The 16239-nt window shown below is 36.3% G+C and overlaps 2 protein-coding genes across 3 annotated transcripts in view; one reads left to right on the forward strand and one right to left on the reverse strand.

Annotated features, from left to right (window-relative positions):
- Positions 1–12485, forward strand: part of TMEM184C (transmembrane protein 184C) — a 31403-nt gene extending 18918 nt beyond the window's left edge. The window contains exons 5-10 of one of the 2 annotated variants that reach the window (XM_060012121.1): positions 6139–6213; positions 7322–7415; positions 9260–9372; positions 10729–10828; positions 11356–11527; positions 11746–12485. In XM_060012121.1, coding sequence (XP_059868104.1) covers positions 6139–6213; positions 7322–7415; positions 9260–9372; positions 10729–10828; positions 11356–11527; positions 11746–12011 — 820 coding nt within the window. In that variant the 3' untranslated portion in view covers positions 12012–12485. The remainder of the gene's footprint in view (positions 1–6138; positions 6214–7321; positions 7416–9259; positions 9373–10728; positions 10829–11355; positions 11528–11745) is intronic. The other variant, XM_060012122.1, reaches the window with a different exon arrangement.
- Positions 12486–12605: 120 nt separating this feature from the next.
- PRMT9 (protein arginine methyltransferase 9) overlaps positions 12606–16239 on the reverse strand; it is a 30795-nt gene continuing 27161 nt past the window's right edge. Inside the window, exons 11-12 of the mRNA XM_060012119.1 lie at positions 14608–14730; positions 12606–14322 (exon numbers count right to left, since the gene is read on the reverse strand). Of these exons, the coding sequence (XP_059868102.1) occupies positions 14107–14322; positions 14608–14730 (339 nt within the window). The 3' untranslated portion in view covers positions 12606–14106. The remainder of the gene's footprint in view (positions 14323–14607; positions 14731–16239) is intronic.

Consider the following 16239-nt stretch of genomic DNA (forward strand, 5'->3'; position numbering starts at 1 on the left):
AGAAAGGAGATCTTGCTGTGATTTATGTCAAAGAGTGTTCTTCCTATGTTTTCCTCTAAGAGTTTTATACTGTCTGGTCTTACATTTAGGTCTTTAATCCATTTTGAGTTTATTTTTGTGTATGGTGTTAGGGAGTGTTCTAATTTCATTCTTTTACATGTAGCTGTCCAGTATTCCCAGCACCACTTATTGAAGAGACTGTCTTTTCTCCATTGTATATCCTTGCCTCCTTTGTCATAGATTAGTTGACCATAGGTGCATGGGTTTATCTCTGGGCTTTCTATCCTGTTCCATTCATCTATATTTCTGTTTTTGTGCCAGTACCATACTGTCTTGATTACTGTAGCTTTGTAGTATAGTCTGAAGTCAGGGAGCCTGATTCTTCCAGCTCCGCTTTTTTCCCTCAAGACTGCTTTGGCTGTTCAGGATCTTTTGTGTCTCCATACAAACTTTAAGATTTTTTTTTCTAGTTCTGTAAAACTACCATTGGTAATTTGATAGGGATTGCATGGAATCTGTAGATTGCTTTGGGTAGTACAGTCATTTTCACAATATTGATTCTTCTAATCCAAGAACATGGTATATCTCTCCATGTTTGTATCATCTTTAACTTCTTTCATCAGTGTCTTATATCTGCATACAGGTCTTTTGTCTCCCTAAGTAGGTTTATTCCTAGGTATTTTATTCTTTTTTTTGCAATGGTGAATGGGAGTGTTTCCTTAATTTCTCTTTCAGATTTTTCATCATTAGGGTATAGGAATGCAAGAGATTTCTGTGCATTTATTTTGTGTTCTGCACCTTTCCCGCATTCATTGATTAGCTCTAGTAGTTTTCTGGTGGCATCTTTAGGATTCTCTATGTATAGTATCATGTCATCTGCAAACAGTGACAGTTTTACTTCTTCCTTTCCAATTTTTATTCCTTTTATTTCTTTTTCTTTTCTGATTGCCATGGCTAGGACTTCCAAAACTATGTTGAATAATAGTGGCGAGAGTGGACATCCTTGTCTTGTTCCTGATCTTAGAGGAAATGCTTTCAGTTTATCACCATTGAGAATGATGTTTGCTGTGGGTTTGTTGTATATGGCCTTTATTATGTTGATAGGCTCCCTCTATGCCCACTTTCTGGAGAGTTTTTATCATAAATGGGTGTTGAATTTTGTCAGAAGTTTTTCTGCATCTATTGAGATGATCATATGGTTTCTACTCTTCAGTTTGTTAATATGGTGTATCACATTGATTGGTTTGTGTATATTAAAGAATCCTTCCATCCCTGGGATAAATTCCACTTGATCATGGTGTATGATCCTTTCAATATATTGTTGGATTCTGTTTGCTAGTATTTTGTTGAGGATTTTTACATCTAAATTCATCAAAGATATTGGTCTGTAATTTTCTTTTTTTGTAGTATCTTTGTCTGATTTTCGTATCAGGGTGATGGTGGCCTCATAGAATGAGTTTGGGAGTGTTCCTTCCTCTGCCGTTTTTTGGAAGAGTTTCAGAAGGATGGGTGTTAGCTCTTCTCTAAATGTTTGATAGAATTCACCTGTGAAGCCATCTGGTCCTGGACTTTTGTTTGTTGGAAGATTTTTAATCACAGTTTCAATTTCATTACTTGTGATTGGTCTGTTCATATTTTCTATTTCTTCCTGGTTCAATCTTGGAAGGTTATACCTTTCTAAGAATTTGTCCATTTCTTCCAGGTTGTCCATTTTATTGGCATAGAGTTGCTTGTAGTAGTCTCTTAGAATGCTTTGTATTTCTGTGGTGTCTGTTCTAACTTCTCCTTTTGCATTTCTAATTTTATTGATTTGAGTCCTCTCCCTCTTTTTCTTGATGAGTCTGGGTAATCGTTTATCAATTTTGTTTATCTTCTCAAAGAACCAGCTTTTAGTCTTATTGATCTTTGCTATTGTTTTCTTTGTTTCTATTTCATTTATTTCTGCTCTGATCTTTATGATTTCTCTCCTTCTACTAACTTTGGGTTTTGTTTGTTCTTCTTTCTTGAGGTAGGCTTGTATTGCTATAAACTTCCCTCTTAGAACTGCTTTTGCTGCATCCCATAGGTTTTCGATCAACGTATTTTCATTGTCATTTGTCTCTAGGTATTTTTTGATTTCCTCTTTGATTTCTTCAGTGATCTCTTGGTCATTTAGTAGTGTGTTGTTTAGCCTCCATGTGTTTGCATTTTTTACAGACTTTTTTCCTGTAATTAATATCTAGTCTCATAGCGTTGTGGTCGGAAAAGATATTTGATATGATTTCAATTTTCTTAAATTTACCAGTGCTTGATTTGTGACCGAGGATATGATCTAACCTTTGAAATATTCCATGAGGACTTGAGAAGAAAGTGTAATCTGCTGTTTTTGGATGGAATGTCAAATATCAATTAAATCTATCTGGTCTATTGTGTCATTTAAAGCTTGTGTTTCCTTATTGATTTTCTGTCAGGATGATCTGTCGATTGGTGTAAGTGAGGTGTTAGAGTCCCCCACTATTATTGAGTTACTGTCGATTTCCTCTTCTATAGCTGTTAGCAGTTGCCTTATGTATCAAGGTGCTCCTATGTTGGGTGCATATATATTTATAATTGTTATGTCTTCCTCTTGGATTGATCCCTTGATCATTATGTAGTGTCCTTCCTTGTCTCTTGTAACATTCTTTATTTTAAAGTCTTTTTCTGATATGAGTATTGCTACTCCAGCTTTCTTTTGATCTCCATTGGCATGGAATATCTTTTTCCATTCCCTCACTTTCAGTCTGTATGTATCCCTAGGTCTGAAGTAGGTTTCTTGTAGACAGCATATATACGGGTCTTGTTTTTGTATCCATTGAGCAAGCCTGTGTCTTTTGGTTGGAGCATTTAATCCATTCATGCTTAAGGTAATTATCGATATGTGTGTTCCTATTACCATGTTCTTAATTGTTATGGGTTTGTTTTTGTAGGTCCTTTTCTTCTCTTGTGTTTCCCATTTAGAGAAGTTCCTTTAGCATTTGTTGTAGAGCTGGTTTGGTGGTGCTGAATTCTCTTAGGTTTTGCTTATCTGTAAAGCTTTTGAGCTTTCTGTTGAATCTGAATGAGATCCTTTCTGGTAGAGTAATCTTGGTTGTAGGTTCTTCCCTTTCGTCACTTTAAGTATATCATGCCACTCCCTTCTGGCTTGTAGAGTTTCTGCTGAGAAATCAGCTATTAACCTTATGGGAGTTCCCTTGTATTTTATTTGTCGTGTTTCCCTTGTTGCTTTCAATAATTTTTCTTTGTCTTTAGTTTTTGTCAATTTGATTACTATGTGTCTCGGTGTGTTTCTCCTTGGGTTTATCCTTCCTGGGACTCTCTGTGCTTCCTGGACTTGGGTGGCTATTTCCTTTCCCATGTTAGGGAAGTTTTCGACTATAATCTCTGCAAATATTTTCTCGGGTCCTTTCTCTCTCTCTTCTCCTTCTGGGACCCCTATAATACGAATGTTGTTACATTTAATGTTGTCCCAGAGGTCTCTTAGGCTGTCTTCATTTTTTTCATTCTTTTTTCTTTATTCTGTTCTGTGGCAGTGAATTCCACCATTCTGTCTTCCAGGTCACTTATCCATTCTTCTGCCTCAGTTATTCTCCTATTGATTCCCTCTAGTGTATTTTTCATTTCAGTTATTGTATTGTTCATCTCTGTTTGTTTGTTCTTTAATTCTTCTAGGCCTTTGTTAAACATTTCTTGCATCTTCTTGATCTTTGCCTCCATTCTTTTTACAAGGTCCTGTATCATCTTCACTATCATTATTCTGAATTCTTTTTCTGGAAGGTTGCCTATCCACTTCATTTAGTTGTTTTTCTGGGGTTTTATCTTGTTCCTCATCTGTTACATAGCCCTCTGCCTTTTCATCTTGAGTGTCTTTCTGTGATTGTGGTTTTTGTTCCACAGGCTGCAGGATTGTAGTTCTTGCTTCTGTGTCTGCCCTCTGGTGGATGAGGCTATCTAAGAGGCTTGCGCAAATTTCCTGATGGGAGGTACCAGTGGTGGGTAGAGCTGGGTGTTGCTCTGGTGGGCAGAGCTCAGTAAAACTTTAATCTGCTTGGCTGTTGATGGGTTGGACTGGGTCCCCTCCCTGAGGCGACCCAACACTGGAGCCTACCTGGCTCTTTGGTGGGGCTAATGGAGGGCTCTCGGAGGGCTCACACCAAGGAGTACATCCCAGAACTTCTGCCACCAGTGTCCTTGTCCTCACGGTGAGCCAGCTGCCCCCCGCCTCTGCAGGAGACCCTCCAACACTAGCAGGTAGGTCTGGTTCAGTCTCCTATGGGGTCACTGCTCCTTCCCCCTGGGTCCTGATGCACAGAGTACTTTGTGTGTGCCCTCCAAGAGTGGCGTCTCCATTTCCCCAAGCCCTGTCGAAGTCCTGCAGTCAAATCCCACTAGCCTTCAAAGATTGATTCTCTAGGAATTCCTCCTCCCATTGCCAGACCCCCAGGTTGGGAAGCCTGATGTGAAGCTCAGAACCTTCACTCCATTGGGTCGACTTCTGTGGTATAAGTGTTCTCAGGTTTGTGAGTCACCCACGCAGAGGTTATGGGATTTGATTCTGTTGTGATTGTGCCCCTCCTACTGTCTCATTGTGGCTTCTCCTTTGTCTTTGAAATGGGGTAACTTTTTGCTGAGTTCCAGTGTCTTCCTGTTGGTGATTGTTCAGCAGTTAGTTGTGATTCCAGTGCTCTCGCAAGAGGGAGTCTAACTGAATTTTTTAAGACCCTCCCTGTCTTTGATGTTTTGTAGTTTCCCTACCAAGTTGTTTTTTGTTTTTAGTCCAGCTTCATTTACAGGGTGCCTCAATCTGTTGATTTGTGTCTTTGATCAGTTCTGAAAAGTTCTCAGCCATAAACTTCTGCTTTTGCCCTTCCTCTACTCTCCTGTAACTTTTAAGTATGTTAGACCTTCTGATTCTGTTCTATTCTTTGTAACTCTCTTTCATGTTTGTCTCTTTGTCTCAGCCTTTATTACATTATGGCCAATTTCTTCAGATACATCTTCCAGTTCATTAATTCTCCACAGCTTTCAAAGGTATCTAATTGACTATTTAATACATTTGCATAGTCACCCTACTGGTCTCAGGTTTGATTTGACAATCAGCTCATAGAACACTACAGGTTTAACCCAACTTCTACTTAATTTAGCTTTGTAAAGAGTATGGGACCAGAAGCACAGTGTAGCCCAGGCATGTTCATGAAAAGGTCTTACAACAAGCCCAAGTGCAGCTGCCACGCCCACCTCCACAAGGGCACAGTTAGTTGTCAGTGCCAGTGAGCCGCTTCAGCACAGAGAAGGCTCTCAGCACATAGAACCTGATCAGTTTTTCATTCAGTCCTAGTAACCCAATGCCTCAGGGTCTGTATGTCAGGCTCATTCTTCTCAGTCTAGATGTAGTTCTTAAATTAGGGGATTTATAATACATAAACTTGACGGAGGAGTGCTAAATAAACATTTGCGCTCAGAGCATCATTGTTTCCTAAGGAGGCTTACACAAGGTGGTCACATAGAGAGCCTTTTTTTTGATAGTTGTTGTTTTGGGACTTTTTTGCTTTGTTTCTGTTTGTTACTCCTTGTGAATTTTCCCCTACATTAAGTGACCTCAGTGATAAAAACTGTTTTATGTAGGATAGGATCTCTGTTTTGTTCTTTCAGAGAATCTAGTCAGTGATACTCTCTGGAATTATATATATATATATATATATATAAATCCAAACTTGAAACTGAGTCCTAAATGTAAATAATATTTTCTGAATATGGTTTCATATATGCAACCCTACACGTAATTTATTTGTTACTTGGTTTTTCTTCCAGAAATACACATGGACCCACTTTCATTCTTTTTGTTCCTGTTCTGTGCTGCACTATTCAGGAATTTGAGACTGGACATAGGAAGGGAGATCTTTCAGAAGATGTAGTTGTTACACAATTTAAAAAATAGTATTTAGATCATTTGTATGCTACCATCCCCATTCTTCTCAAGTAGCCATTTAGATTGACTAAATTAAAAGAATTAAGTATAAATGTGGCATCATTTGTGAAAGTGATTTTAATTTGGGGGCTTTGGAGAAAGCTTGATACTAGTGAAATGAGTAGGTGAAATGCTAAGTTCTTTTTCTTTGGCAGAGTCTTGCTGTTCAGATGCAAACTGGGTGTATTACAATATACAGTTGTCAGACCATTCACCACCATCGTTGCTTTGTAAGTGCACAGAACTTATATTATTATTTATTTTTCAAAAATTCTCATGCTTTTACTTAGTGGGACAACTGAGTAGAAAAGCATGTAAAAAGCATTACTTGTTTATAACACATCTAGTCTGGTATAAAAACAGTATATAGAAATCCTACTATATTATAATAAATAAGGTGACCATGTATAGACAAGGAATCACCACAGGATTATTCTAAATAATATTCTCTGGAGATTTCTGGAAAGCATTATCAAATATTCTTTTTCAAGTATTAATGTTCACACAGCTTTACAGAAACATCTAGTACATGAAGTTAAAGTATACCACTATAGATTCATTACATGCTTTTATTTTCTAAATGAGTACTGTATTCTAAAGAAGAAAACATATTTTCCTTTTTAAAAAATTCTGTCAAGTCTTAGCACTTCAGGTAAAATGGGGTATCATTAAGCTACCTGGTAAAACTATTCCCTAAAAATTTAAGAACATCAAATAGTTTAAAGCAGGTAGAGTGTGTATTTTATCTGCTAGCTATTCAAGCATTTTGTCTGTTAACAGAGGAAGAATGGAAAGAAAGGTGAAAGAAGCATTCAATTCTTTATTCTGCTTCTGTGCTAGCAATTCTTTCGTGACATTTGCCTTGGAATTAAAACTAATTCACTTATTTATGAAGGCATGCTTTATTTCTCTGCTGTTTAGAAATTGGGTAATCAAGACAAGTTAATACTTAGATCTGGGTCATCATAAAAGTTGCCTCCAAGACAATTTGGGAGAAAAAATTATAGTTGTAGTTATAGACCTGCATTATATGTTTTTAACAATCTTTTTAAAATTAGGCAGCATCATTTTTTTGAATCTAATAATTACCCTTTCTAGTTCAATGTTATGTCTTTTGGATTTCCTTCAAATTGGAGGAATAGTAATATGGTAACATTTCTAGAAAAATGTTTTTCTTTTAATTTTTGAACAACCTCTATGGCCAAAATCAAGTGACTATCTACAGGATCTTTGAAATAAACTGACTTCTAAATTTAAGTATTGCTGTCATTGCTGTATTTTAAAATGTATTTTTGATTTAGTTATTCATAAAGTTGTCTCATTTTTACCATTTTTTAGAATCTGTGAGCTGCTTGGTATATATGATGAAGGGAACTTTAGCTTTTCAAATGCTTGGACTTACTTGGTTATAATAAATAATATGTCACAGTTGGTAAGTAAATATTCATCTTAACTGTACTAAATTTAGATCTATAGTGCTAAATTTTTTTAGGGAAAGTCTCTTCTGGAATAAAGCTTAATTGTAACTTTAATATTGAACTTCATCTGTAGGAAGAACTTGAAACTTTAACATATATCTTTATACATATATAAAGATATAATATCTTTGTTGATTATCTGGTGACTTATACACTGACTCATTGATTATGTTTTTTCATTTGATTCTGGTATTCATTGCATAGTTATATGGATATGTCATAAATAAAAACACAATGCTCTCCTTTTAAATAAAAAGCACATATCCTAGGCATATCCAGTAAGAAAAATGTTTTATTGGTATATGACAGTACAGGGTTTGAATTAAAATGGGAGGATAAAATTCTCTCATATATTTGGAATTGAAAATTGAGAGTGCCAAGTTTTTAAAAATGATGTTCTAGAAACTGAAATGCTCCAAAGATATAACTATTGGATCCTTTCAACTTAAGAATGTGGGGCTTCCCTGGTGGCGCAGTGGTTGAGAGTCTGCCTGCTGATGCAGGGGACACAGGTTCATGCCCCAGTCCGGGAAGATCCCACATGCCGCGGAGCAGTTGGGCCCGTGAGCCATGGCTGCTGAGCCTGCCTGTCCGGAGCCTGTGTTCCGCAACGGGCGGGGCCACAACAGTGAGAGGCCCATGTACCGAAAAAAAACCCAAAAAAACAGGAATGTGCATTTTATTGAAAATCTTTCATTAATGTTTTCAGCAAAATAATAGTTTAGGTGCAATGGCATGCATGTGTGGTATTAGAGATTTATAATAAAAATCAAATGCTTGTGTATTCAAAGCTTTTCAATATGTTCATATTCTCTGGAACCAGTAATTCCACTTTTGGGAATGCCTCAAGAAATGGCCAGAAGTACTTTTGCTTTCAGTGTGTTTGTATATAAAGCCTATTGTTTGTTAATTGCAAAAGCCTGGAAACAGTCCAACTAGTTAAATATACTATGTACCTTCCATTGGCCAAAACACTAGGCAGTTATTTAATGAAATATATGGAAAAGGACACTTTAAGTGGAAAAAAGCATCAGGCAACAAAATTTCATATTTAGTTGGTTATACCTGCTAAAACCCACCTTATGTGTAGAAAGAAATGGTTGAATGATGGGACCATGCTTTCATATTCTAAAGTAATTTAAATGAGCATTTTATAATAGGAAAAAGTAAACTTTTAGGGAAATGTTCATTGTTATGCAACACTACGCTAATTACAACTGATTTCTAAAAATAGTTAATGTCTTGAGCATTTATCTTTAAAAAGTAAATTCAGCTGGATTAACTTACTGCCCTCAAGAAAAATGGTTTCCCTGATTCCTTACTTTCCGATTTCATGGTCACAGTTTTATTGAAGTAGTACTTATTTAATGTGTTCACTTATAAATAATATGCATACAATTAGTAGTTAGTAAGCTCAGCCCTTATACAATGAATGGTAATTTGTGTATAAAAGCCATTAACAAGCAGATAGATGTTTTTATTTTGGTTGAATGAGAGCCTTTTCTTCCACTCATGGCAGTCACTTGTTCATTGTGTTCTTTGTGGGCTCCTGTAAGTGAACACTTAAAACCATTTTCAGGGAAAATGTTATACATCTCTTCTGAGAAATTTCATACTGTATATATTCATCCACAGTAAAATATAAAAGCTTGTTGTCAATCTACAAATAGCAAAATAAAGCGTAGAAAATTTTGCCTGAAACATTACTCTGTACCAGGTCTCTGGTCTATAACTTTAATATCAATAGCTCTAATACCATATTTAGTTATTCTTATTTAAGAACTTTGTTTGTTTCTAGTTTGCCATGTATTGTCTCCTCCTGTTTTATAAAGTACTGAAGGAAGAACTGAGTCCAATCCAACCTGTTGGCAAATTTCTTTGTGTAAAGCTGGTGGTTTTTGTTTCTTTTTGGTAAGTGTTGCTTTCTCTTAAATGTTCTCATTTTCTAAAGGGCAATAAAACTGTTGATTCGGAAGGATTTTTAAAAGTCTTAATATGGAAGATGAATTAAAATGTCTACTTAGCTTTCAAGAAGTTCATTCTTTTAGCCCTTCTTGGTTTTTCATAAAGAAATAATTAGATGGTCACTGTAACATTTATAAAAAGAAAACAGTTTGAGACACTGAATGTCTCAACACTAAGGGAATCGTTAAAAAAAATCATGGTCTCTTTATATAAGAGAATACAGTTTGGAAGATAAACATCATGTAGAATATTTAATGTGAGGAAATGTTCATTAGTAAAAATACTGTTTAAAACAGAGGGCAAAACTATACATGGTCCCAGTTTAGTAAAGGCGTGGGTGATAGGGGCCTAGAAACAAATACACCAAATTTAACAATATACAAATAATACAAAAAGGGGGGAAAGAAAAATCCCTGAAATCCTACCACCCAGCATGAATGATTGACATTGTGGTCCCCATCATTTTATGTAACTCCACAGAAATACAAATACATACTATAAAAACCTGTAGAACTCAATGATACATTTAGTAGATTGCAGTCATAGTTCTTTGTAAGTACAGTGAGGATGTAATTTTGTTTGGGTCTTTTGTTTTCACCTCATATAGTATTCTGATATGTGGATAGAACTTTGTAACCAATCTCCTATTGACATTTAGGTTGTTCCTAATTTTTCTTTACCATTACAAGCAATATTGAAGTGAATATTCTTGTATATAGATCTATGAAAGCTTATCTAACTATCTCATTTTAGCTATTTAAATTTCACCTAGGGGCAGATCCCTAGATTTGCTTGAAATGCTCAGTATGACTCCCCATCTTGGAGTCAGACCCCTTCTGAGTTTGTCTCTAGTTCCAGGACTTCAAACAAGACTGGTTTCAAAATGTTCTTTAAAATAATCTGAGTAATCAATTGATACATGCATAAATAACATTTAAGTATCTGTTCTTTATTTCATTTTAAATTCCAGTTGTACAAGGTGTTAGGCATTGTCTATGTGTAGGAAGAACTTAAAAGCTAATTACTGTGCACACTTTCAAAATAAAAAGACTATAAACCACGTACTGAAGTTCTAAGAATACATAATCAAAGTTCATGTGATGAAACTGTACTAGAAGTAAATTTGTAAAACAAGTATATTTAATATAGGTACACAGTGCCTTCACGAATACACTGTAAAGGCAGGGTGGCGGTGGTCCACAGGTTGTGCTGGGGTTTAACTTTTTAAATGGCATATTTTTAAAGCAACTGCTCATTTTATGCTTGATATAGATTTGGCGTTTACCTTTTCCTAACATATAGGCAAGCAGTAGTTATTGCTTTGTTGGTAAAAGTTGGCGTTATTTCTGAAAAGCATACGTGGGAATGGCAAACAGTAGAAGCTGTGGCCACAGGACTCCAGGTAAGTAATGCTCTCTCTGAATTCAACAGAACTTTACTATTTGTTAAGCATTTTTACATGTTATCTCCTCAGCCTGACCACATGCAGGCTATGGAGCTACTGCTATCCTCACTTCACATGTGAGGAAATGGGGGAACCCTAGAAAAATTGGTCACAGTTACTAATTTGTAGTAGAACCAGGAACAGAACCTAGATTTTGTTATTCCTACTCTATTTCACTTTATGCGTTTCTCCTCTAAGTCCTTGGACAGTGGAAGAGAATGCATTGTACTTGGCAAAGAAGTACTTGATTGAGGTAGTGCAAAATAGAGTTAAACTTTTGGCGTTTTGTGTTTGTTTTTTTTTTTTTTTGAAGAGGTCAAAAATTATTTTGGAAAATGAAAAAATGAATACAGTCTTGTGGGAAAAAAACAGCTGTTGGTACTTAAGTACTTTTGAAAAGAGAGAAAGATAGTGCTTTCCCTTTTTACCTGCAAAACTAGATTTAAACTCCAACATGGCTGACATTGTTGATATTGTTGTTGTAGGACTTTATTATCTGTATTGAGATGTTCCTTGCTGCTATTGCTCATCACTACACTTTCTCATATAAACCGTATGTCCAAGAAGCAGAAGAGGGCTCATGCTTTGACTCCTTTCTTGCCATGTGGGATGTTTCAGATATTAGGGATGATATTTCTGAACAAGTAAGGCATGTTGGTAAGTACCAGCCATTTAATTCATTCGAATAGGCTATTGTAGTTCTCCTATCAGGTCTTGTTTAAGAGGCGAAAAGACTTCGTGTAAAGCAGTACCACAGTAAGGCTCTCCAAATTGGGAGGAGGGAAGCGGGGAGCTTATTTTTAGCATGGCAAGTTTATAGTGGTAAAAATAACCAAACTTTTGGCTAACTCAGAAACCTTTATGTTACTTTAAAGGAAGGACAGTCATGGGACATTCTAGGAAAAAGTTTTTTCCTGAGGATCAAGATCAAAATGAACACACAAGCCTGTTATCATCGTCATCACAAGATGCAATTTCCGTTGCCTCTTCTGTGCCACCTTCACCCATGGGTCACTATCAAGGGTTTGGACACACTGTGACTCCCCAGACTACACCTACTACAGCTAATGTACCTGATGACATATGTAATGATACTACAGGAGAGAAAAAAGACCCTTCAGATAAGTCCGTGGCCTCCTGAACAGTGTGCAGAAGCTGTGCTACTACCACGTTATTTCATTACCTGGTATCCCATTGCTCAGGATTTTGTGCTTGGGACAAGCCGTTAATGATGGAAAATTTCAACAGAACGGCGAAAACCAGGTACAACTACTGGATTCATACAACTAGGTTTTGTATATCACAGATAACCAGTCTAAATATCCTAGACTTAGACTTGACTTCTTAACACTATAGAGTATCACGTACTCAAATGGAGGAAATGACTACTAAACGTTCTTGACATTCCAGTGCTCTATCAAGAGGAGGACGTTAAAAAAAAAAAAGTGCTTTCTACCACCGCTGCATGAATATAATGCTCTGGAATTAGCAGAAAGTGAATTCAGAAATATGAATTAGTGGAACTTAATCATAATCATGTGCCATATCTGCTTACCTAACAATTATTTCTCTATTTCTCAACTGGATGTCTTTCAATAAATAAGAATTTATCATTTATTTTCTGCAACTTTTTATATCTCTCATTCTTTCAACATAGACCCTTAATGTTATCACAAAAAGTTCATGATGAGAGGCACAGCAGAAAAAAATTAAGTCCAAAAAATTAAAGGGTTGAAAATCATATACCTACAATGAAAGAGGCCTATATCTTACATTCCTACTAGGAGAAATATCTGACCTAATCTATTAATCTTAAAACAACTACTGTCTAAAAATCATATTTGCACCAATGTGAACAGATTAATACGTTATCCAGGACTTTGAGATGAAAAGAATAAAGTGGATGGAAGAGTGGAAGAATAAATAAGAAACTTGTGATAGAAACAGAGTCTGCTTTTCCTCAGTGCTACTCAAGGTGTCAGCAAATGTAAGTCTCAGCTGAGTCGTCTTAATTATTTATCAAACCACAGTCAGAAGGCTTATAGATGCTATTTGGGAGAAATTTATTACTTAGGATGGAGTTCCTCTAATTGTTAATCACAGCCCATTGGGTCTAACATTTTACACTGAAAATAAATACAGAAAGGGCCAGAGCGGTATGTTGCAAATAGCAAGGATAAGTATCATTTCTCAAAACCTATGCTTTATATATTTAAGCGCATATACATACACACACACACACACACAAACATACCTACTGGTTCACAGTCATTAGATACAAAGTTTTTATTCTGTCCATTATTATAAACTAAACATTTCTATTGAAAATAAAGTTGGGCAGTATAAGAGGCAAGGAGAACAGGCAGTGTGAAGAGAAGGTACATCTTATTTTCTGTGTGGCTAACCTACAGAGAGCACACAGTATATACAAGGCATGATAATCTTCTTCCTTATTAATCTCCCTATTTATTTCAAGTCTGTAAAATCTGGACTAATTATTTTTTTCTTTCTGTGTATTCAAATCAAAACTTTGAAAAATAACTGGTTTAGGTTTAACTCTTCCTTGAACTTAATTTATCAGCTTAAAATTTTTTCTTCGCCAAACGTAGACCACGAAAAATACTGCCTCCTAAGATTTTATTTTGTCCCTCTTTTACTCTTTTAATTACATTTAGTCTAGAGCTTAAATTCTTACTCAGGTTTGCATACCCAAAACACAAAAACTGAGATGGAGGTTCAAAAGTATTTTACTATTTACAAGAAGCAAGCTTGGAATTTACAGATAACCATAAACCCTCAATCTAAAGTGGAAGCCAACTTTTTGAGGTATCCCCACTATAAGTTTGGATTTGAGAAAAATAGCCAAGATGTGAAAAAACTGAAAATGAGCCTCAAAATTCCTTATATTTATAGCTCTAGAGTACAAACTAACAGGTTTGGCAAAATTTAATCTATAGTAAGTAAAACCAAGCAATAAAAAGTTTCCTAATTTGAAAAATTAATGACAGCCTTTTCCAGTAAGGAAGTCTGCTGCAATATTTTTGTAATCATGCTACTCTTTAATTTAGGATCTTTTAAATACACTTTATTAATGTCAGTTTTTAAAAAATATTTGACCATTACAAGGACTTAAATCTTTGTACCTCCATTTTATGATTACAATCCCACTACTAATTCAGACTAGAACTGTGTACTTGCTGCTCTACTTCCACCTTTTTTCATTAGAAAACTGCTCTTCATTGCTTTACTGTGATGCTGACGTTGCTTTTGTGGTGCTGGACGTTGAGTACAAGTTCGTCTCCCATTTCCACCTGGATGGGATTATCTAAAACAACTGCAGCTTGTTTCCAGTGGGAGGATTCACTGGAAGTATCCAACCTAATCTCATCGTCAAGGTACATATGATACCAAAAGGGAATGGCAGTCACTTGTCCAGATTTACATATGCATACCTAGGAAAATTAAGAAATCATGAAAATTTCATCAGAGTAAACAGAGCAGACTTGGATAAGTCTTTGTAGCTTTAGATCCAAATTTTATAAAGGAATATATTTAATCACCCAATTCAAATTAATACCAACCTGTTTTATTCACTAATATTTACCCAAGCCCATGTTTGGATATTGTTCAGAAAATTTAAGTCTTCAAAGGAAGTGGCTAAAACTATTTTATGTATGTAAAGTAGTATACAGTTTAAGATAATTCTGAATATGACAAGAGTAATCATTTTATATTACCTTTACTTCTCTGTTAGAGGTGTTCAAATATGGCGTCATTAAGTCTAGTCTTAAGAGTTCCACTGGTTTGCTTAAAGGTATACAGGGCAGCGAGGATAGGTCCAAAAATACACGTATAGGTACCTAAAGAAAGTATAAAATTTTCACTTTTACTCAATTCTTTTTTTGACCAAGTCTCGTTAAGTTTCCTGCTTTGTACTTCGCTCAGTATGATATAGTGCTTTTGACATCTATTACCTCATTTAATTCCCACATCAACCTTAAGGCATAAGGACTTCCATGATTCCGTTTTACAGGAAGAATGAACAAACCAAGGTTTGAGGCTGGTTAAATAATTTTCTGTGATTTCAATTATCTATAGATTCTTCACTTGGATGAAAGCAAATTTTTACTTAACCAGGCAGCTCCAAAAAGTTTAAGCCAAGGATGTGCTTATGTGTGAAAGATGAACTAATAAGCAGATAGTACAGTAAGCCCCCTACATATGATCAAGTTCCGTTCCAAAAGCACATTTGTTAAGTCCAACCAAGTTAGCCTAGGTACCCCACTAACACAATCAGCTATATAGCACTGTACTATAATAGGTTTATAATACTTGTCACACAGATAATGCATAAAAAACAAGCACAAAAAATAAAGAGAACATTTTTAATATTATAGTACAGTACCTTGAAAAAATGATCCAGTAATGTCTGGGTAGTAGCTCTTTTTTTCTCATCACAGATGAAACAGTAGCACTGGATTGCATTCTGAATGGCTGCTGCAACCTTCGTGGTACCGTTCTACATTCGAGTCCTCTGCCTCAAAAACTAACAGTGCCCCCCCAAATAAAGAAGATCCCCTTGCCACTTCCTGCACTGTGAATCTCTTCCGTTCTTCAGTCTCTTCTTCCTCTTGTCTCTCTTTGTCCTTTCTCTGGGTCGAAGAGAATTCAGGAAATTCCCGGGCAGCTACCGTATCCGTACTCACTGCCTTGCCACTTTTACACCGTGAAGGTTGGCTCTAGCCTTGAACCGACGAAACCAGCCATGGCTGGCATTAAAAGATGTGCCCTCTGATTCTTCGCCATGTTTCCTCTTCAAGTCTTCATAAAGGCTTCTAACTTTCTCTTGCATCAGCATTAAGCTGAGCGGGACTCGACACTGATGCCGATCCTGCCTCCACACGCTGAGAAGTTTCTCCATCTCCTCCATCACTTTCCCACGCTGCTGCTTCGATATTATTGACATCATCGGCACAGCAGACCTCACATGTTCCACGATCTTGTCCTTGTACTTTAGAATCATGCTGATGGTTGAACGATTCACGGTATAAGAATGAGTGACGTCGACCATCTTTTCGCCTCACTCCACTTTCAACTGTTTTCTCTTTTGTTTCCATCGTTATCGCTTGGTGCCTTCTTAACAGTACCAGCTACATCACCGCTGCTTTTACGCTTGCTTCCAGACATCTGGGCTTGAAATAAAGATACTGTACCACTGTACTCTATACAGTACTGTAAAGTACACAAAAGCACAACCACTATAGAGGATGCACGCACGTGACAACGTACGCCAGACACATGAACTAACTTAAGTGACTGGACATGCGAACGCACGTTCGCATCTTTGAAAGTTCGCAACTTGAAGGTTC

This window comes from Delphinus delphis, chromosome 5, assembly GCF_949987515.2.
Source record: "Delphinus delphis chromosome 5, mDelDel1.2, whole genome shotgun sequence".
Lineage (NCBI taxonomy): Eukaryota > Metazoa > Chordata > Mammalia > Artiodactyla > Delphinidae > Delphinus > Delphinus delphis.